This window comes from Thermobia domestica, chromosome 10, assembly GCF_964235325.1.
Source record: "Thermobia domestica chromosome 10, izTheDome1.hap1.1, whole genome shotgun sequence".
NCBI classification, from domain to species: Eukaryota; Metazoa; Arthropoda; class Insecta; order Zygentoma; family Lepismatidae; genus Thermobia; species Thermobia domestica.
The window spans coordinates 227,738,846-227,762,871 of record NC_137463.1 but is presented as its reverse complement, the minus strand read 5'-3'; the positions used below and the strand labels follow the sequence as shown (position 1 = coordinate 227,762,871).

The 24,026-nt window shown below is 35.2% G+C and overlaps 1 protein-coding gene across 1 annotated transcript in view; it reads right to left on the bottom strand.

Moving 5' to 3' along the window:
• The window catches only part of Lerp (lysosomal enzyme receptor protein), a 502,993-nt gene that overhangs the window by 362,651 nt on the left and 116,316 nt on the right, over positions 1-24,026 (bottom strand). Inside the window, exons 8-15 of the mRNA XM_081729164.1 lie at positions 22,907-23,058; positions 21,631-21,838; positions 20,976-21,127; positions 15,231-15,502; positions 12,352-12,502; positions 7,447-7,583; positions 4,098-4,213; positions 2,049-2,308 (exon numbers count right to left, since the gene is read on the bottom strand). Of these exons, the coding sequence (XP_081585290.1) occupies positions 2,049-2,308; positions 4,098-4,213; positions 7,447-7,583; positions 12,352-12,502; positions 15,231-15,502; positions 20,976-21,127; positions 21,631-21,838; positions 22,907-23,058 (1,448 nt within the window). The remainder of the gene's footprint in view (positions 1-2,048; positions 2,309-4,097; positions 4,214-7,446; positions 7,584-12,351; positions 12,503-15,230; positions 15,503-20,975; positions 21,128-21,630; positions 21,839-22,906; positions 23,059-24,026) is intronic.

Sequence of the window (24,026 nt, the reverse complement as noted above, 5' to 3'; positions counted from 1 at the left end):
GTAAATAAGAACAATAAAACGAAAATAAAACTTTCTTGTCCATTTAGCAACATTTTATTTTACTCAATGTAATTTTCGTATTTATAATTCTTTTCCTATGAAATTTACCACAAATATACATTTCCCGATTATACACGTAGTACTAGTATTAAAGGTACCCTGAAAAATCATTATCAAATTATATTCTTACAAGAAGGCAGTTATAGATATGAGACAATAATTTTTGACATGAGTGTACATAATATTTAGGGTGAAAAAGGGAGAAAAAAGCTAACAGTGTTTTTAGTTTTCCGGACGGAAACCAAAATTTTCCGGTTTTTTTTCAGGCCTCATAGTCATTACCTGTAGCGCTTTTTTTTTTCTTTGCATACTGTGGCTGCCCCCCACCCTCACAAACGACGGCTCCCTCCTAGATAAACCTGCTGGCTACACCTCTGTTTTGTATAATCACATTCACAGAAGACAGAATTAGCTTGTTGTTCCGATACGTCTGGAGAATATTTAGTTTTCCCACGAGAGGATATTTTGATAAGTAACCAATTTTTTATGAATTTGAATCATTCTCTCATGCGTCTACATAATTTTATTATAAACATGTTTCATTGTATATCTCGAGTTTATGCGGTTTTTAGGGGGGGGGGGGAAATATACACGACAGATAGGTTGAGGTAGCTATACTAATGGAAGTTTCTTAGTCATATTAAAGTCGTAATTCATTATATTAACAATAATTTCGTTGTAGAGTTTTTAATTATAAATTACCATTATAATAAATTGCCATTTAAATATGCCCATTAAGCTTCCATTGGTACAGCTGTATTATTGTCATCTACATTGTATTATTGTGCCATTTTTTCACCAAAAATAAACATACAAATAAATAAATAAATAAAAATCACACAATCGGATGTACAATGAGAAGTGTTTATGGCCTATGTTAAATCGAAGTCCTTAATCCATACTCGGGAAGGAAAGAAAATGTTCAATGTTCTAGGGTGACCAACGGAGAAGATGACACTGAGTCCTTCATTATCTACATTATTATATGAAAGAGACGAAGAGTGGGGACGAACATGGGCATTTAATTCTAAAAATGGCGCCCACGAACAACAAACGGCTATTCTTCAAGTCAAAATAAAGTGAAAATGCTATACAATGGTATACCCTACGAGGCCTCCTTCAGCCCCTACAAGGTATCAAAATTTCACTATGTGGTAACGTTGCAGATTAACCTGGAAGCATTAGCGTTGCTCTACGAATTCATCACGTAATTTACATCGATTGTTACGCTAATATGTGATGCTCTTGTTAACGACTATCTACTTTAACTGTCATTTGGAAAGAATTGATGTAACTATTTGATGGATCGATATATGTTCTCTGTGGTTCTTTATCTGTGACGTTGCCACATAATGCAATTCGCGACTCCAGACGAGGACCTGAAAGGTATACAATTATATATATTTTTCGCTTTATTTCGATTTGTAGAATAGTACTCTGTAGTCCGTGAGCGCCATTTTTAGAACACCCGATATATATATATATATATATATATATATATATATATATATATATATATATATATATATATATATATATATATAAATGTCCATGTTAGATGTAGTGTTACATGTATTTTTATCTTGAAGTAATGAAGAAGTACTACTCAAGTAAAACTCACATTTAGTTTAGATGTATTACATATTCAGTACTTTCATTAAGAAATCTCTGCGCCATTTTTTTCAAACAAGAACTAATTATCAACATCTTTTAAATTTCTTTCTTCCTTCAATCTTTTGAACCCTTGTACAACAAAGTGAAATACTGTACGTTTTTATTAAATGATTCTAATCTTGATATGAATGACTTCCTTTCGATAAAGCCTACACAATAAAAGACTGAAACAGTTCAAGAAAACTCTTTAAAGATCCAATTAAATTCAGTATGTGCTAAACTTATTATACATAAAAATTTAAAAATACGTCAATTACTTTTGTTAAATAAAATATCCCACAACACGTACTACAGTGAAGTAATAGTACACTCACCCGTCTTTCACACGCTAGAATTGTATACCAGTGGATCACAGATGTACACGGTTCGATTTCATCCACAAATGTTGGTCCTTCGTGATTATTCTCCGCAAGGCATGCAAATTCGATTATCGTGTTTCTTCTTATTTTTCCATCACAATGCTCTCCATCTGAGTAATTAAGCATAAGGTATCCAGGACGATACTGGAGATCACTATTTACTTTGCCATAATTGTGGTATTTGTTCGGATTATCTGCAGTCATATGACATGCACCTGCAACAAAAGTGAAAATACAAATTAGATTTTGAAAGGATAAACCACTGCCCTTAATCTTGATAAACAATGGCTTTTACACTGTTTAAAGAACTCAAAACATATTTTTCACATGATAATGTACGTCCCATTTTCTACACAAAGATTAATTAAACAGCTAGCGGCCATAGCAAATATGGGTCAGCAAAAAATCGCAGCAGTAATATCTCGTAAACTATCATTGTAAAATAAAGTTTCAAACAATAAAATTAAATAGAAATTTTATCTTTCTGTTATGTCGATTATTTTATTATTCCTGATATTTCGCTCATCTACGGCATCATTTCGGGCTTCATCTACGGCACAAATTACTTATGTAAATAAGTGCACATTTTACATTTCCTCTTTAAATTGAACCTAAAATAGCGTAAACATAAATTTGTTGTGAAAATTTTATAGATTTCCACTTAACATAAGAGGAAAATGTGCTTGTGAAAATATTAAATATTTCAGTTTAAAATCTCATGGTTATGCCCTTAAAGCTAAGGGGGGCGGATGATTAAGGCAAGTGATTGATCATGGAAGAATTGGAGGAATGAGATTGTATCCTGAGAAAAACCCAAGGACACGATGTTGTCCACCACCAACTTATTTAGAAGGTGATCGAACCAGGAAACCCATGCACCAGAGGTAAGCGCTCTAACACTGAGCCAGCGTGCCCCAAAATGTGCTTCTAGTTTGATGTTCCTTATGACCACTGTCGTCAGCTATCCACTGTTCTCTCTGTTATATTCACTGATAGTTTATGTATCTAACAAGTTTTACGTATCAAAAAATGATAATAGCTGGCAACAATTAACATAATATATATTCAAACACAAGCATATTTTCATTGCGTTTCGAGTGGTGGTCAGTAATATTTTTCAGTATTTTCACAACAAATCCATATTTTACAAAGCTTCAGGTCCATTTTAAAGAGAAGATGTACTTATCTGCATAAGTAATTTATGCCTCAGATAGAACTTGCAGAAGAAAAGTAGACGAAACAGGAATAATAAAACAATCTACGCAACAGAAAGACAATGCTTTTATTTAATTATTCATAGTAATTTGAGTATTCACATAATTAATCTCAGTATGATTTCTATCAAAATAATTGAAAGCAAGACTAAATGTAATACAGCGATAAAAACAAGAAGGTCCAGTGTTCTCTTAAAATTCGTTAACATACTTAAAATTTTGCTACATATTCTACCCAATTCTATATGTTACGTAAGTACTAGTGTCACTTGGAACCTGACAACATACAGCGAAACATAAATCCTCTAAGTTTTCAGCTATTACGATTTATATTCATACGTGACCTCATCGCTAGCATTCATTTTCGATTAACCCATTCGCAGCTTAAAGCATGCTGGTAGTAACACGCTGCAGATGAAAGCTGAACAATAGCTCTAATCCCATTGTAGGTCCAGTTTTTCATAACCCCGCTCTTGAATAAGGACGTAAAGTATAATCAATTTTCAGGATCCTTCTTATTTTTGTTTTTTTTCTTTCTTTTCTAGTTTTATGTTCGTTCTAACGTTTCGTTATGAAGGAAACATGGAATGATAAATGAATTTCTTATCTGGCCTTGTGATCTAGAAGATAACTACCTGCCTATAAATGTTCGTCTAATGTTCATTCTTTCACTGAAAGGAATTATAAAAATACTTCTTAAAAATAACAACTTTGACGAAGAAAAAAGCAACACATCTTTATTACCTATAATAACATTGATATACAAAATTAATAATTTAGATATACTTACCAATTCCATCCCCACAGAGGCTGTTTTCAAGTGGCTCACAGACACTAAGATCAATTTTATTACCCTGTTTATCTTCCATTGTCCATGTCCGTCCACTTAAAGGCTTTAGATCAAACCTACAAACAATTAAATTTTATTTACGATAATGGTTTTGAAATAAAACAAATCTTATCTCACTATACCTTCTGTAAGTAAATGCATTTTTTTCAATATTTCTTCACGAAAACTCAACATAAGCAATTTGACCCTTAGCTTACGTACATGGGCTAGGACTATTTAAATAATTATGCACATGCTTTAATGATAGGAATAGTTGGCAGATATTCTGTTCAAAACAGAGTATTGTAAGGTATATTTGTGAATCAAAATTTGGAAGATACTAGATTTCTTCCAGCACTTAAACGTTTGTTGTGCAATCACCTACGTATTGGTGAATGTTGGTATGGTTACGAGTAATTCCATCCTTTAAAAAAAAAAAAAAAAAAAAAAAAAAACTTTAGTGGAATAGAGATAAGGTATTACAAATTTTTTTGAGTACTGGATTTATACTCAACATCTATACTGATAACAAAGTTTCGTGCGATTTTTATTAAGTCTATTTCGGTCACGATTGCCATTGCAATCAAACTTTTATCTAGAAAGCAACACTGAGTTTGAAGGAATGGCTTAGAATTTTAGGTTTTTCTTTATGTAACTAGATTATTTTTCATGGTTTCGTATTCATTCTCTTCCTTCGGTTGATTAGCTGAAGTGCAATATCGATGAATCACACAGCATCACAGAATATCTGCTGCCTGTTCCAATCAACAAAGTATGTGCATAATTATTTAAATAATCTTAGCCCACAGTAACTCACTATCCAACAGACCTTTTTCTTTTCACCGTCTTATACATATAATTTCTAATGCTGCAATCCACAACAACCTGACAAAAAAGCTCATGTTCAACTTCGGCGATGTATCGATTCCAAGATATATCATTTCTGACTTTCCAGACTGGAATCTGACACCTATTAATCCAAGTAGTTTCCCGATTGCTTCAAGATGATTCGCTGACACCATAAAACTGTTTCTCACCGGAATCGAACCAGGTATCACACACACCGAAAGGTATATGCACTGAACTACACAACTGCATAGAAGCATTAAAAAACATATATACGTTTTCACGTATATTTCAAAATAACAGTACTAAAACTCTCAAAAAGTGATGGTTGCACTGTAAAAAACACTAAGGAACTTTATTGCACTCAGGCAGAGGGTTACCGATCGTCCTCTTTTGCCTGGATAGATTCTCTTTCTCCTTTCTGGATAATGTGCCCGGGCGGCTCTTTAAAGTCCGCGTTTTTAAAGCAAAATAATCAAAACAAGACTATTTATTAGAAATAATCTCCTAAATAAGCTTGTGCAAAAGTTGAACAGGAGCCCAGCTGGCTCAGTAACAGAGCGGTCATCTCTGGAGCGTGGGATCCTGGTTAGATCTCAGTTCGCGTCAAATGAACTTTATGGTGGACAAACACTGTAAGGGTGGATTTTCTTGGGCACCATCTCCTTCTACTTTCTTCATTCCACCATTATTATCGTCTCATCATCACCGTCTTCCTTAGCATCGGAGCATAATTATTAAACTTTAAAAATAAAAATGAATAAATAAATAAATAAATAAGCTGAACGGAACTCAGAAGCTTCCGGCGCACAAAGTTGTGGAACACAGATTTTTTTGCCGAGCCGAATCTGTCCTCAACTGAGGTTGGCCACCAAATATAGCGATCTTTATCTACTTGCCCATCAAATTTCGTGCATATCCGGTCAGTAGTTACCGAAAAATAAAGTATCATATGCATGCCGAACCGAGCCTATTCCTGGCCGACTTCGGCCACCAAATAAGGCGAACTTTATTCCTCAGGTACATGGGCTACTTGCACATCAAATTTCGTTCAGATATGGCCAGTAGTTACCAAGAAATAAAGTACCACATATACGTCGAGAAGACCACCAAATATAGTACATTTTAGTTTTTCGATGGTGGGCTACTCGCCCACCAAATTTCGATCAGATCTGGCCAGAAGTCACCGAGAAATAAAGTACCAATACAAGTAGATCCGAGCCAAGCCTGTCCCTTGCCGAGCTCGGCCACCAAATATACCGAGCTTTATTCCTTAGCTTTTATGCTACTTGTCCTCTAAATTTGGTTCAGTTCCGGTTAGTACTTACTGAGAAATAAAGTAAAACATACACACATACTTGGAGTGAAACTATAAGCTCCCATATGCTTAGCTTACGCCTGGAACCTAAAATGAATCAGTTACGTGTTTAAACAAACAGTGGTCTTCTAGTGTTTTGAGAACGGTACTGCTTCGCTTGTTGAATCTTTCAGTTGCGTATTGTTTTTATTAAGTTCAGTGCAGCCATATGGAGGGATAAATGCCACTGCGTAGGTAGTCTTATAATGGGGAGGGATTAAAGAATGAGCCATTATCGCCAAAGACAGTTTGCCTTTCCTTAACAACCTCCTTCAAGAAGCATCAGATGGTCTTACTACCTTTATTCACCAATGTTAAGAGTGATTCAAAATGAGAAATAACCAGAATAAATAGGAGATGCCCACTTAGTAGTGTAAGCAAAATTTTAAGGCAGAGAGGGGGGGGGGGGGGTATCCTCATTAAGTCCATATCATTTCAGATGTTTGCATACATATTTTGTTATGGTAAACGCTTGTTTTGCACAATATCTAGCTCAAGCGGGACTGGAAGGTTAAACCCGGAAACTTCTATTGTGTATGCCCCTGAGCTAATGCAAATAGGGGAAGAGACGAGCGGACTTTTTGACGTAGTGGTTAACGTACGCTAAAGATCCCAGGTTCGAGTCCTAGTCCAGCGGTGAATATTTTTTCAATTTGTGTATTATTGAATTCGCACCTATTGATGAATTGGTAGTTAAAAATCGGCTGTTTCCTACATTTATAAATATAATGTAATCCAAATAAATAAAAAAATGAATGTTGGAACAAATATATTTTATTTCTACATTATCTATCAAAAGATTAGATATAGGTCGTTATTTCACGACTCACTTCGTCATAATTAATTTCTTTTATAGTATCTTCACCGCACACGCAGAACAGTAATGTTTTCGGATAACCTTAGTGATCTGTATTTACGTTTATATAAATTCTTTCCTAGACCATTTTATTTCGAGTACTAATACTTGAAATGAGGTGTCTTCTTTTAAGTTGCATAAAATTTGGTAGGAGTCTCTTTTTATAGTTGTGTGAAATTTGGTAACCCTGCTCAGACAGAAATTACTTATCTATTGTTAGTGACAAAAATCTACATGCAACAATGTATTACCTTAATTTTGTAGCAGGGTTGTGTGCTGTACAATCACCAGAATGAGACGAGGTACTGTTTACTGGACAAGCAGCGGAAGTTACCCATAAGAAATCATAGTGGCAGAAATTCTCTCTAATAAATTCTGGCTCAGATTCCTGGAAAATAATTGTCACAACTTTACTGATATCTTCTGCGGAAAAAAATTAGTATATATACATTTCCTAGGTATTATAAATCTAAGACACTAGTTTTAAGAAAGTATAATCTACATTGCAAATCACATGTCACCAACAAATTCATTTATTTACTCTCTCTCCCTATATATATATATATATATATATATATATATATATATTAAACACAATACTTATCTGGATGTGCTCTGTGATTATAATCAATTTTTCTTTTAGTTTAATTTCTCATCTATATTTCTGGCGAAATACTCGATCGCCTTTCATCAGATGATCTTTGAACTTAAATGTGAAGATGTTTGGCTATTCACATACTAGTACAGCACTTCAGTGTCTATAACAGACTGTAAAAATCTTCATATTCCAGTACTTTAACTAATAACGAAAACACTTTATGGAAGCTTTATACGTTAAAAAAAAAAAAAGTATCGTGTTGGAGGGTCACTGCTGCCATAACAAATTTGCATCCATTTTTTTCAAAATTCATCTTTTTGTACAAACTTTACTAGTGCCTTCCTTATAATAAAGTGTACGTGAAACTTTATTCTTATGGTAGTATTTATTTATTAGCGTAAGTATTTATTATTTATTTAGTATTTATTTATTTTTGCGTAAATTTATTGATGTCTATAATTGTAAAATCTGTGATATTTTGTATCAGTTTATATGTACAGAAATATGCAGTGGCGGCTGGTACTATATGTTGCATGGTTGTGCAACCGGATATTTTTTTTAATACTAAAAATATTTTTAAGTGTTAAAGTAGTGTATCAGTAAAAAATAAACCTTTGCTCTTGAGCGCAAAACAGTATTGATGCATTTCTGAAAAAAGTCAATTAAAAAACAGAAAGAAAGAGAGAGATTTACCTTTCCAGTGGCAGCGAACGTTGCCACTGGAAGCAGTAACATTGAGCATATGGCAGCGAGCTCCTATCTCTTAACATGGGGAAGTGGATTTATTCTTGCAACGCTCCTATCTTCCCGTATTGGTCCCTTACGGTTGCATTTTTTCCGCAACTGGTCAGCTTCTGTAATAGTTACGAATTCCTCCGCTTAGCAGCGCTTGACTCAGTTGATAGGGTGAGGAAGATACAGACGCGTGGAAGAAAGAAGTTATTCACAAAACATAAACTCGCAAAGAACAAACATAAGTCTGGTGGTAGCAGGGACGGATCCAGGCTGAAAGTTTGGGGGGCGGTCGTTCGAAGTCAATAGATTTTATTTAACATTTATAATACAAAGGTGAAAATTCTTGGGATAAGATTTATTTAAAAAAAAATCCTATTCTGGGGGGGAAGGGGGGTCAATCGAGTCTCCAAGAAGAAAATGTCTTACTACGGGTCTAATTCCTAGCTCTGTGTCTTTCGTGCACATGATTCAGTCTTCGATTTCCGGAGGAGAGCATAAATTAATATCAAATCATTCACTTCCAATACACATCTGTCTTCTTTTGCCTAATTTGCTGGAATGTTAAACTATTTTTTTTTTTTTTTTTCATTTTCAAAGGAAAATATCTTAGATTTCATGCTTCTTTACAGACAAAAAAATACGTGGTTCCTGAAAATGGACTTTTTGTTCCGTATATTTATACAAAGAAATGCTAACAAAATGCATATTGTCGGAGGCAGTGGCGTATTTAGGGGGGTGGCTTCCGGGCTTAAGCCCCCCCGAAATCTTATTTAGTATAGTAAAGTAAATGAAATATCTTACAGAGTTTTCACATTTCGAGGCAAAGCCCCCCCCCCGAAAGTTAGCAAAGCCCCTCCCGAAACAAAATCGTAAATACGCCACTGGTCGGAGGAGAGAGGTGTTTCTGGACCCTAAAGAAAATAAAGCGGAAAATATTTGCGGTAGCGATGCTTTCTATTCAGAGAAACTTGGCGAGCAGCATTTCCGATTACAATAAAGTCATAGAAAAATTTGAAGCCCGAAAGATCGAAGAAAGATCTTCCATTCTAAAATAATGCATAGTTTATATAATTAAATAATTTTGTTTAACTGCGTGCATGCAATTTTCTTTTCTTTTTTTTTTTCTTTTCGGATTAACGCCATCATTCATGGCTTACAGCACATACTATATATTCAATTTATCTCGTGTTCAATAACATGAGTGTAGAGGTTTTGTATATAAATAGTGTATAAACGTACATTGATAGTACGTTGATAGAATGCTGGGGGAGGGGAACACTTGCGCGTACGTACATACCTTTGATATTGCAACGTTGCAACCGGTGCTTGAACAGACTACGTCCCGCTACTGGAAATATGTAAGGATGTATTCAACTTTATTACAAAATTACAAAATGTCTTTCCACATGAAAAAAAAAATCATTTATACTTATCATTAAATTTTATAAGAAAAGGGTTTGAAGAAAGAACGAAAATTTTGAAAAGAGGAGTTCGCAAAGAACTTTCTACGCTCCAACAACGAATCATAGTGTCTCGAAAGTGTCTCGTCATTAGTCTAGTGCTCCAAATTGTGAAACCTCTGCACCTATTCAAGAGCACAGATTACATTTAGTGAACAACACACGTAAAATACAGTCAATTAAACAGAAAACCTCTCACAAAAGCTACTTAGACAATAGATATTCAATATTGTTCTTTTGCATTAAATATCATGTTAGATAAACTAACGGACGTATTGGCTTCAAAAAATTTCTACGCCAAAAATTCTGTCCAATTGAGTTATTTTAATTTTCAAAACAATTATTTAATAACCTACTATTTTTCTTTTAATTTCACTAAAATTCTTAAAGTAAATTAATCAATTTGTTACTTCTTACTTTTGATTCTACAATAATGACTGATATACTTGGAATATTAACCAAATAAAACATTTCTCCATGTTTCGAGTCAATACTCGTTACTGCTTTTCTTCTCTCTTTCTTTGTTTTCTTTTTTTAGGAAGTTACAATAATTCACTAGCATCCAGTTACTTCGCTTCTTCGCTCCACTCACCCATTACGAAAAATGTGAGATAAGAAACAGAGGCTGTCACACATTTAAACTTGCAACTCCTGACATACGCTTTTTAAGTAGGTCTTGATATTACATTTAAGAAACAATAAAATATGTATGACTATTCGATATATTATGTGAGCTCCTTCACAAATAAGTGGTTAGCATACGCGCCTCTGGCGTGGGTGACCCGGGTTCGATTCCCAGTGGGAACTCATGTGGTTCGGATCCCACATTACGCTGTTGGTTCACGTCTCATATAGACTCGCTGCTGAAAGGGACGCTAAATTGAAAACCAAATCAAATCGATGTATAAAGTACGTAAATACAACTATCACTTAAGTAGAATTTCATTTGGTTGCAACTGATTTTCTTTTTTCTAATAAGATTAACTTCAACATACAATTACCATATATCATCTTAGAAACATAGCAAAAACAAATATATTGTATGAGCGAGAAGGTAAAAATTGACAATCCAGTAAAAACAATATGTACCTAGTTATTTCATAAATACTGTCAGAGGTTTGGGAAAAAAAAAAAAAAAAAAAAACATAGACACAGTGTTGACAATACATTGATATTCTTTTGCAACATCATACACTAAAGTGTGGAGCATAAAGAGCACCAATCAGTTTTCAAAATGTCCACCTTGAGTCTGGATGCAGAGCCCGATTCTGGTGAGCTACTCGGCGGGAATTACACACAGTGTCGATGGGGAAGTGGCGGGCTACATCGATCAGGGCGCGTTTCAGGGTATTTCTTCTTGCAGGCTATGGACTGAAATACTGACCACAGTTTACAGTCGAGCGGGTTCAGATTCGGGCTGCCAAAGGACTAATATGATGTGGAAATGAAGTCTGGGAGTTGGTCCGTAGTCACTCGTATGTTAAATTGCTTTGTGCACTGGATCATAATCCTGCTGGAAGGTTCACTGTTGGTTGGGGAACATGGTAATACTCAGCAGTTTCACAATGGGTTCCAACACTGTGATCTGGCACATACTAGCCGATGTCTTCACACCTTGTTCACAAAACTGAAGCCATCTTATGCCGTTGAAGCTCACACATCACCACACCATAATTGATGCTGGGTGATGGGATCTTTGCACCCTGGAAACACGTTCAGCAGCTCGCACTAATGATGATGTGTATTATTGATACAATTATTTTGAGCATTAAAGGATTGCTTAACTGTGAACAGCTTCTCGTCGTAAAAGAGAATTATCCTGTGACCATCCTGCGTAACGTCTGAGGAGACGATTGGCTTTCATCACTCTCTGCTGGTGTAACGCATAAATCAGGAAGTAACCTGTATGTTGTTTGTAAGCTCTGATTCTGATTGATCACTTGAAATATGATTGGTCTCGAAATGGTCAACTTTCGGGACATCACTGATTGCGTCCTGACGGGATTTCGCCGAATCCTTGAATCTACAGCTTTAACTGCCTGTGCAGTCCTCACTGTGCGCGGTTTGTTACTATGCTACCTGTCGTTGACACTTCCCGTTTCACTGTAACGCTAGATGGCGGTAGGCAAATCGAGACGATGGATGGATGGATGATGTGGTAGACACAAATCTCGTAGTCACCGCACTTCATCGTTACACGTTCCCACTGCATGAGTCTCACCGTGGAATGAACAACTAAGGGATGCACTTCGCCCATGATACCCAGATGGATGCACACACTTATACCCAGTATGGGCAAACGGCTGTCAAAATCCTTGATAATATTTCTGAAATAACCAGGTAATCTACATAAAACAACGTACCCCAATATCTGGATCACATCTGAACTCTATTGTCGAGCTTGTGTGATCAGGACCATTTGGATCTCGACATATGTCTCCTTGTTCATATTTCAATTTTAATACATCATTTTCAAAAGAAGGGCCTCTCAATACATCTCCCAAGTTGTGAAACCTACAAATATAAACCAGTGCCATTAGACCGCTGACGTGAAAGATATAACATTGTATTATGTACACTTTACACATTATATTATACTGGGTGTTTTACATAAAACGTCAAGTGCTTATGAATTACAAACGGTTGGAGATAAAAAAGATAAAACAAAAAGTGAGATAGAGAAATGTTAGAAGCTGCATCGAATGGGGAGTTTTGTTTGCCCCACAGGACTCCGTATCATGAGGCACCGGGCAGTTACTCTAAAAATTTTAAATGGCATGGTATATAATTTGATATACCATTGAAAAGATCCGAAAAATCAAATAACTTTGTAGGAAAAAAGTTTATGTGTGGGTATCGTTTATGAAATGAACATAACTCAACTACGAGTTCTAGCTGATTTGCAATACTTTACAGTTAAAAGGCAGCCATTTCAGAAACTGCGTCTCCAACGAAACACTTTTCCCTACAAAATTTGTTCGCTTTTTCATTATATTTTAAATGATTTATCAAATAATATTTCTTCCCAATAAACTCAGGAGTACTCATTTTTTGCTCCTCTAAATTCTTACATATCATTTAAAAAATTAATATTAAACATCAAATTTCCGCTGATAAATGTCAGCATTTTCAAGACTAAGATAATCTGAGTTTGAGTTTAACGTCCCTTTCAGCAGTGAGGCTATATGAGACGTGGACCTATATCTTAACGCGGGATTTGAACCACATAATCTCCAGCGGGAAATCGAACTCGGGTCACAAACGCCAAAGGCACGTTCGCTAACCGCTTAGCCACGAAGTTCTAAGAGCACAGTATGAAACTGTATTTAGGTAGGAATAAGAGTACTATTTTCGTACTCATACAGTTTCTTACCTTGATTTTGAAAAGACTAACAGTTGTCACCGAAAATTCGCTGAATATTATTTTTTGAATGATTTACAAGAATTCAGAGGAGCAAACGTGAGCACCTTTCAGTTGATTGAAATATTATTCTTCAAGCGCTTCACATTACAATATACTTATATTCTGTTTAAAATTTCAGGTGATCCCTGCGACCCCATCACAAGGGTTCTCGTAAAGACAAATATAAAAGTAACCAAGAAAGCTCTGTCGCTTTTTCACCTACCACCTTCGAACATCGATATGCCACCTAAGATGTACCTGGAAGATCAAATATAGTCCCCATCAGCATCAACGACCTTCTGCCAACGTTCTAGAAGGTCATGGATTCCATAGCGGTAGAACTTGGTAGGTCGTGAAGCGAAGAAGGTATAAAGTGCCTTTTGCACCTCTACTAAGAATTTGAACTGGCGTCCTCTAAGGTGATTGTCCAAGGAACGGAACAGGTGATAATAGGATGGCACAATGTTCGGGGAGTAAAGCGCATGCACTAGTGTTTCCCATCCGAGACGTAGAATATGTCCCGCGTCATCCTAGGCACGTGGGACTTAGCGTTGTCCTGTAACAAGAGGACCCCTTTGTGATTCTGAAGTCCTAGCTCTAAAGTTTTGAGTTTTTCTTGAACACAGCTCAACTGCTGACGGTACACAGTTACATTGATGCTCTGACCAGCTGGTAGCGGTTCCCGATGCACGATGCCGCCAGCAGTCCACCGAACACATAGAAGGACCTTCTTCTGGTGCAGTGCTAGTTTCGTCTGTTTTAGAACCGGTTCATGGGATGCTAACCAATGATGACGGCGCCGTGGAGCTTCGTACAGGACCCACTTCTCATCACATGTCAACATCCTAACCAGAAATCGCTCCTTCCTCAGACGAGACAGCAAAAAAACACAGATGTCTGCTCGGGTTGCCTTCTGGCCCGGAGTCAAATCATGTGGGACTCATCGACCCAGTTTTTTACATTTCTGCCCCCTATTTCCCTCAATTGCTGCCTAAAGTTTTTTTTTAATACATGTGTTGGTTTTCCGGCACGTGGTGAGCCTTCGAGGGTTTCGTCACCATCCTTAAACTTGTTAAACCACCGCTGCATTGTCCGCGTATTCATGACACACTCACCAAAGGCCTGGCGTATCTTTTGCCCCGCTGCAGTAGCATTTGATCCCAGTTTGAAATTGTACAGCATACACGCTCTTATGACGTTCTGTGGAGGTCCCATGTTCACTCTGTTCTTACGCAAGTTCACGGTATAACTGAACCGCCACAACCAGGTAGTATGTTGGATATACCCACACCAACAACTGACCTTCGCCTTATCTCCATTTGCGTTCAACTCACGGTGTGAGGGTCAATTGAACACAGGCCTCCACAAAAAGCGATAGAATTTTCTTGGTTATCTTTATACGTCTTTCCATTCAATGTGCCCTATGACATTTTCTTATCCCACTTTTTGTTTCATTCCTTTTATTTCCAACTGTTTCTGATTTAAAAAGTACCAGATCTGGTATATTATTATTATTTTCTACTTGAGAACATGAAATCTCGGTTTAGTAATCTCATCACTACTGTGAGACCGTTTATACTTAATAATAAAATGAATCACATTATGATAAAATTTCAATATACGTTTATTCTTAATCCTACTTTAAGTGAAAGCAATATATCAATGAAATTCTAAGTGTCTCGTTAAGAAGACGGTAACATTAGAAATAGTTTCCAACACATAATTTCTGAACTGGATGATATCTTAAATACGTAACTTCAAGAATAGAAAGTCAATACCACGTTTGACATAAAGGACCTCTACATTTCTCATCATATGTATGACGAAAATTTACTATACCTTTTTCCTTTTGGATTACTGGCATTGAAAAGACAAACTCCTGATCCAAATTCACAGGTGGCATCCTTCCCGTACACTACAGAGTGGCAGACATTAATAAGAAATTTGACATTGGTCCCATGTTTTCTGGCAATGTGATTGGATGACATCAATGACAGAGAACTCAAATCATACTGCCGTCCTTTACTGTCCACCGTTCCACACTCTATTTCTCTGTGTGGAGGGCAAGCTGCTCGGGTATGCCAAACGAAGTAGAACTTACAATCATGTGCCTGAAAAGTATCATAAATTAAGAGATAACTGTAAAACCTTGTGGCCATATACCACCTATTGTAGAACAATGATTCATATAAATAAATACATATATGAAAACAGCTTAATAAAATACTAACTGCCAACTTAACAATAAACAAATAAATAAATAAATAAAAGAAAATAAAGAAATGTACACTGCCCTCATTCTTGACTTGGAACTACGTACAATTTAAATAAATAAATAAAACATTAAATAAAAAGTGACCAAATCATACATTTATATTACTAAGTTGTACGACAATATATTACTCCGATCATTATGAAGATACAACCTGACGCTATAATTTATAAATCTTAAAAATGAAATGAAACCTTTAAGTTTTACGTCCCAGAGTAATGCCGGCTAGGCTAAAGGAGACTGTGATGATGAAAAACGTATGAAACGGTGGAATGAAGAAAGTGGGGCGGTGGGAGAAATGAAGAGAACCCCGAGAAAACCCACGTACATGGTGTTTGTTACAAATGTCACAAAATAAGAGACGGCCACTTTTATATCACGAGAGAAGATCGAAAAGTCTTTGTGCTTACTGATTTATTGTCAGATTACAAATCATAAACGAAAAACAATATTATATATACAACATTCTATGCACCTTTGTCTATTTTTTTTCACATTATCACTATATTTATTGAAGTACTTGTCCCACCGTGCCACAAGTGTTTCGATGCTTGCTACATAGAACATGGCTGGCTGATGATGGAACCAATAACAAACAACGTTCTTCGTTTCGATGTCGTTTCTGAATTCTGTCCTGCCAGGAACTTCTTCAATGGACGAAAAAAGTAGTAATCACTGGGGGGCAAGATCTGAAATGTAAGGAGGATGCTCCATAATCTACCATCCCCAAGAGTGAAGATTGGTGACTGTTTTGTTGCTATGGAGGAAGAACACATCGTCACCATCCCAAATACCATGATGATTTTTCCTAATGGCAGCTTGCAGATGGAAGAATGTGCGACAGCAGCGTTCTACATTGATAGTTTCAGCTCTTGGCAGGAGATTCAGTAGGACCAGTTCCCGATTGTCCAAAAATACTGTATCAGTTTACCGGTTGATGATGATGTTCGGAATTTCTTCGTTACTGGCGAGTCGTGATGTTTCCAAAACACTGTTGGAATTTACCCAAATTTTGTGGCACTGCTCAACGATACCGTACAAGAGATGAAAGGAATTAAAAACAGAGTGATCATTGTCAAAATAATTCTTTTTTTGTCATTTCTGCAATGAAGTATGAAGCTGGTACGAAAGTAATATTTATTTCATATCTAAAAGTAACTGCCAGATGTGCCTTTTTTAATCTTCTAAGTTCTTAAATACTCGTACTGAATCTTGCAACGGACAAACGATCTTAAGAAACACATCTTGATAGCTCAGTGGTAGAACGCTTACCTCTGGTGAGTGGGGTCCGCGATTCGGTCCCAGCTTGCGCCAAGTGAGCTTTGTGGTGAGCGTGAGTTTTCTTGGGTTATCCCACTTTCTTCATTCCACCATTTCCTTTATTCCACGGAGCATAATCGTACAACGTTAAACTTAAATAAATACCTTGAAGAAAAGGGGTGAATGAAGTTTAGGACTTACTGTGCTGCTTGTAATAACTTAGCTTAAAAATGTTATTTGAGCGTGTTTGAACTTAATTTTTGATCTTTACTTCAAAGTATGACTTAGAAATGGCATATGAATTCATCGCCGATATAAATAGCAATGAAAAAGTTACCATTATTTCAACTTGCTTCATTTTCTCCTAACAGCCAAAATTCTTCCTTTAATATTTAAAGGTCTCAATTTTTAAGCTGTGACTTGAACGTCATTAAAAGTTGAGATCTCTATTGATTAAAATTGAGATTTATAAAAATGAAAGGTTATTGGTTGTTAGGAATAACCTCCTTCTACTTTCTAAGATTTATAAATTGTAGTCTCAGATTGTTCCTGACGAAGGGAGTGATTTTTGCCGAAACTGTAAATGATCCTTTAGTTAGATTTCAGTTTTACTTAAATTAAAACCGCAATTAAATCACAAGACTTCGAAAATAAACCTACTACATTTTCTCCCTTTAATCACAACTATTAAATTACACTGGTCAACAAAATTGAACTTATTTCTGATATGAGACAAACAATAGATGATTTTTATTGGCCTTTTCGTGCTGGTATCAAATACATTTACAGAAAAATTTCATCACCGACAGATTTTGTGTAATCGCGTGAGAAACATTTCTGTCAATAATAATAATAATAATAATAATAATAATAATAATAATAATAATAATAATAATAATAATAATAATAATAATAATAATAATAATAATAATAATTACTACTACTACCATCACCACCACCATCATCATCCCTGAACTCTTCTGGTTTTATTTACACGCGCGTCCTTAAGTTCGGTCACTTTTAATTCGGGAATTTTGTCTACGTTATTACTAGAGTTCGGATTTTTATCTAATATCAATCTCTAAAATATGAACATAAATATATATTAAAATGTCTGAAATATGTATAAAAAAAGGTAAATTCGTAATGAAATACGTATTATAAATATTTATTTTTAATATTACTTCTTATTTTCTCTTAAATTTCTTTCCTCACAAAGGGATATATTTATTTTAAAAGGGCTTACACAAATTCAAGTTACAATATTAGAATGCTTACATTAAGTGTTATTGGTCTGCAATGTACATTCAGATATTAACCACAATTTCAATATATTTAATTATTTAATTTACGATGTCACCACCAGGTACTTTTCAAAATGTTCGGAAGTAAATGTTCGTTGCCCACATACTTTTACTCAAAAAACACTTACAAATATTCAAGTTATCTTTAATCTTGGGGCAAGCACTGTTTGAATAAATTCAATAATTTAATTTACATAGTCACTATGTACATTTCCAAGTTCTGAAGTAAATGTTTGTCGTCGATCAGACAATGTTCTTGTATGCAGAGAAACTTCTTTCTACGTCGCAAGAAGTAACCAAAGCATACTTCAGAAGATTAATATGGTTGGAAGAAATTTAATTAGGAGGGTTAACTATTTCACCATTGAGAATATGACCACTGTCAATAAACTGTTGTAACCTGGTTTCCTTTCAATCACTGCGCCAAATTTTCTTACAAGGTACATTCGCGAAGTGTCCCCTCTGGATTCCTGTAAAATTGATTCAAATGGAAAGTTCTACGCGGCCCAATGTATATTATACTAATTTTAGCGGTCCATACCAGTAATTTGCGTATTTATTTATGGGTCTTCATATATATCTGGAATTCAATCATACACTACTACAATCTTCAGACACAAAATTGCTTTTAGTTTCTTTAGATGTAATTGAACATGAATGTGGGCATATGCAAAACAAATTGGATCAAATACTGCTTCTCTGACATATGTTACTCACCCCGGCCGTCATCTTGGATTCAACTTTAGGTTTTTCAAATGAGAATGGGTATAAGTAATACATCAAATTAATATACACTTTTCTCGGAAATTCATTGGTTTCCTGGAGAGGAATCCAACAAACAAGTTTGAGGTCCTTGAAGAGATTTCGACAGTGTGTACCAATGCAGCTGCGTCTACGGAAAATGAGTGAAGCACAGATTTGACTTCTTCAAAATGTTCGTTGTAAAACTGACTTGCCCGCATCCAAGTTCTCCATCTTATAGTAATAGATGCCGGAAGAAGTGATACGCCTGGTAACTGTTCCTTGTAAACTTACACACTGCATGCAAAAACACTTTTTTTTTTCCGTGGAAGAAATAATATGGTTGACTTCCGCAAACTTGGTTCTCAGCTCCTCAGCAACGCGTTGGAGATCATATGCATGCAAGCGAAGTGGATCAAGTTACAGTAAAACACTTTAAGTGCCGTAGCACCTTTTCACATGTATGACGAATTGTCTGTGTACATAAGAACAACTCTCTCTTCTACGCCATACGGATACAGTACCTTAAGACTATCATTTACAAATCGTACTAAAATGGAATAATTTGTACGCTCTAGAACTTTGCATGCAACGGGATGTGGTGTAGATGGAGAATCAGCAGTTAGCTTTCCAACTATGAAATTATCTACATTCCATCCCAAAACATCAGTTGTCACGTCCCGGAAATCCATACGTAAGAACTGCCTATTTCTGCCCTAATTGATTCTCAAGCTTCTTTGTAGGAAACTGGAAGACGTTACTTTCGAAGGGTTGACTTGTCAGGAAATTTACGGTCACTATATTTTTCAAGGAGATCGCAGAACTTCAGTACTTAAATTTTGTTCCAAGGGATGTTTGCTGCAACTATTGCTTTGCACATTTCCTTGTAAAACATACTGAATAAAGAATCCTCTTGCATCTGGGTCAATAGAACTTGCTTCTTTTCACTTCGTAATTGTTTGTTTTTCACATGAAGTGAAGTGTGAATATGCTGCTCCAACTGAGACATCATCCAGTGCACTCAACTTTTTTTTTAAATCGCATACTCGACAAAAAAAAAAAAAAAACTTTGCCATCGGTGGTAAATGCATCACCGACTGCTATCCAAGACCGCAATTTCTGAAACCGCAACTTTTCTGAGGAGGCAGGTGGCTCCATTCTGGCTTTGAACAGCTGAAACACAAATTAAATACTGAGGCAAGCTCTTTTTAAAACTACAATGATTAAAATCAAAAGCAGCCAAACTATATACACCAAATTCTACTACGATTGAGTTAACAATGCTCAATCAGGATTTGTTGTAGCCGGCTGCAAAAGTAAAAATGCTTACAACAACATAGTAGGAATGAAAGGTAAGTACTGTCCAGTTTTGTACTTTCCGCCTTCCATTATTAGTACTTTTTGTTCGCTGTATGTTGATTGTTGCTCATTGTTGCGAGCTGGAAACTAAAAGGCCGTATACTCCTGATGTCATTGTTACGATGCGACGAATCAACAGCCTGCTATGTACGTACAATGAAGGCAAATGGCACTTTTAATTTCGTGTATTTTCGAGAGCTGTAAATGGGGAGAGGGAAGGATGAAAAGACAGATTAAAATTTTACTTTTTATCTATCACACTAACATGTAAACTAAACGTTCAATGGATTCTCCTCTTAAGGACTGTTTAATGTAAAGAATATTTCATAATAATGTATATCTTAAGAATATTAATGTAATATGTATATAATATCTTAAGAATGTGTAACATTGAGTAAATTGTGTAAAAATATGTACTTTAAAACTTGACTATGACATCTCTACTGACGTAATTCGTCAACATTTTTCAATTCCACGCGTGTAAATATGCACGAAAAAATACGTAATTACATAGAAATCCGGACACACTAGTTAATACAACGAAATACAATGACTCCATCGAGCATTACGACCAATTTGAACAGAAAACAATGGTTACTTGCATCAGTTACTTAGAAGTCTTATAAAGAACAAGAAGCATAGACTTACTTCTGGGAACATTTGGGGTGGTCTATTTGCTTCATGGTCACACATGAGAATAACAGTAACTGTACTGCCAGGAACACCTTCTTTGCAAGACTCGCCATGAAAAATAAATTGTATCTGACCATCCTCATACACAGCTTCTTCACTATTATTACCTAAATACAAAATAAGAATCAGACAGTATTACAATACATACACAAAATGTAAAGATTTTTTTGCCCTACTTTACAAAATTCTTAGAATTACTGGAAATTCCGCTCCAATATTAGAAAAGAATACATAATATCTTTAATATTATGAATATGCTGAAACTTTTTAAAACAAATTTTATAATTACCTCCAGAAAACCAAGCAGTAAATGTGTTTCCTAAAAAAAAAAAAAAAAAAAAAAAAAAAAAAAAAACTAGCTTATTTTCATAAAATTCGAAACCATTAACACAATGATGTAACTGAAGCCTACAAATAAATAAATTTGTGAAATCTAATAAAAGTCGTGTTTAATATTCATATTTAATACAGTTGTCCCACACTGGGATTTGGTGTATTTCTTTATCATTAAGTAATAGAATTATAAACTCATAAATATAGTGTCATTTGAAGAATACGGTACAGAGGTAAGTGAAGAAACAATCTTAAGTTTCAATAAAATTATATTTACCTACGGCATATTCGCGACCATTTCTTTCAAGACAAACGCTGGCAGAATTTAGATTATTGCATGATTTTACTAAAGGTCCACACAGGTTAATTCGAAATTTGTCTCCTTCTTGCTCCACAACGTAATCAGTAGAATTTCTAATTATATTGAGGTCGAATTGATGGCCATAAAGTGGATCAACTATTTTACAATCTTCACTAGTTATACGCTGTAATAGAAATTAAACTCTTCTTAAGGTCGGTAAATACGAGACTGCTACATAAAAACAAGCAAATGCACGAAAGCAAACATTTACGCGTCGTTTCATACGATGTTGGATACTAATCTCAACTGAACTTCGCTACTTCAAATCTTTATTACTAAAGATGATTCGACACCAATCCATATGGCGAATGAATTTTGACAAATTGTGAACTGATTAGGTGTATTCGAGTGTGTCATGTTCACTAAGACTTGCTTGCGCAAATGATTGCCTGCGTGCAAAAGAAACTGATTTCGAGTATGTAATGAAACTTTGGTGACCAATACTATGCCATAAGTGATCAGCAGACATCGGATTTTTACGCAAATGCATATCTTGTTTGCTTATATGCACCTATGTTAAACTTGGTAGGTGTTTCTAACGACAAAACTAGTTATATGTACAGTGGAAACGTGTAGAAAAGTGAAACTCATATTATTTCGTATAAAGTAAATGTACTTTAAAATATAACTGTGAAGAAAATCTTCAGATCATGTTCTCATTTCACTGTGTTTATTTTAATCTCATAATTTGTGTTTTAAAAAGTTAGGAGTATATGAATAACTGTCATAAAAATAACCCCGATGTTACATTTCACTTTAAAATTTTGTCACAACTTTACTTCATTTTTGAAAATGCTCTTTTTTATTGTATCGTTAGTGCACATTAAGTGCATAGTTCAACACATTTAACAGCATAATTGCATGCATATTTCATGAATTTTAAGTTCATAAAAATCCGATGTCTAGTGATCAGAAACGTCATATATACTGTTTTCTTCATTGTATATGGTTTTACTGTTGATTACCTTCACAATTTTCAGACAATTTTTATTTTATTATTTATTTATTTTTTAATCATTATTTTTGGTCTTACAATTCTATGTCTGGAATTTGGGTGCCCTTTCAAGACATTCCACACGTTAATACAAAATATTATTAAGTCAGTTATTTAATTCTGTAATTTTACTCCACAAATACCATTACAAAACATTAAATACTAATCTACCAGAAACATAAATATTAAATTCTTTACCTTAATAGGACAGCCTGCCGGAGTGTACCAGGTAAATGAATAAACACAATCCTCGGATTCCTCTTCAAATGACAACTCATCTAAAGAGTGCGAACAAAAGAATTCTATACTTGTTGTGCGTACGTATTTCGCTCCACGACAAGGTGCGCCACCTAAATTAACAGAAAACAAAATCATATTGGAGCAACTATTCACTTGAAATACAAGATATTACAAATGTCCAGTTAAAAAAATTTGCAGATTATTCGAACTATACCTTGCATTCTTTTTAGAAATCTTTAGTTTCCAAATGACTAAGGAAACATTATTTTAATTCCATTACATACTATATATATGCATGACTGAACTAAAAATTGAACCCAGGTCTCCGACTTACCGTGCTAATGCGTTAACAACTATGCTATTCAGTCCGTTCCCTGAACAGCCATGCATAGAGTTCACGTGTGACTGAGCACCAACTTCAAGAGTGCTAGAATGTATTACATCATAGAGCTAAAGCCATAAAACTTTTCACTCTTCCCGGAAATTCACTCTTGTCGAATCTTTACAAGTTTGCTTCATCTAAACCGCAGGATGTCAGTTTTGCCTTCATACTTCTTTCTTGGCATTCTTCATAAATCTTTTCTACAGATCAGTAATATATTTGTTAGTGGTGAAATGTAGAAAGTGCACAGTATACACAGCCATATAAGTTATCATACGCTATGCATATTATTGTTTTCCACAAAATATAATGAAAATTGTGGTAAACTTTATTCTATCACAATATTCTTATGAGCAAAATTGGAAATTAAACCGTAAGAAACAAAAGTTTTTCACTAGTACAAGTTCTTTGGTTTCTTGGAAGAGTACCATGGGAGTATTTTCTTTACTTTGGTCTCATACTCTTCGTACGTACATCCGGCTAGGAACTCTTATCGTCTGCTTTGGCCAATCAACGCAGACACTAAATAGCTATGACGTCATCAGAGACATACGTGGGACACCAAGAATGATCTGGTTGCACAAAGATCGCCACACTCCACACAGTCATAAGACACGAAACTGTTAAGATGTTATAAAATGTAGAGATGCAAGGGCTCGGAAAAAACCGGCTTTTTTGGAAAAAAAACTCGGTTTT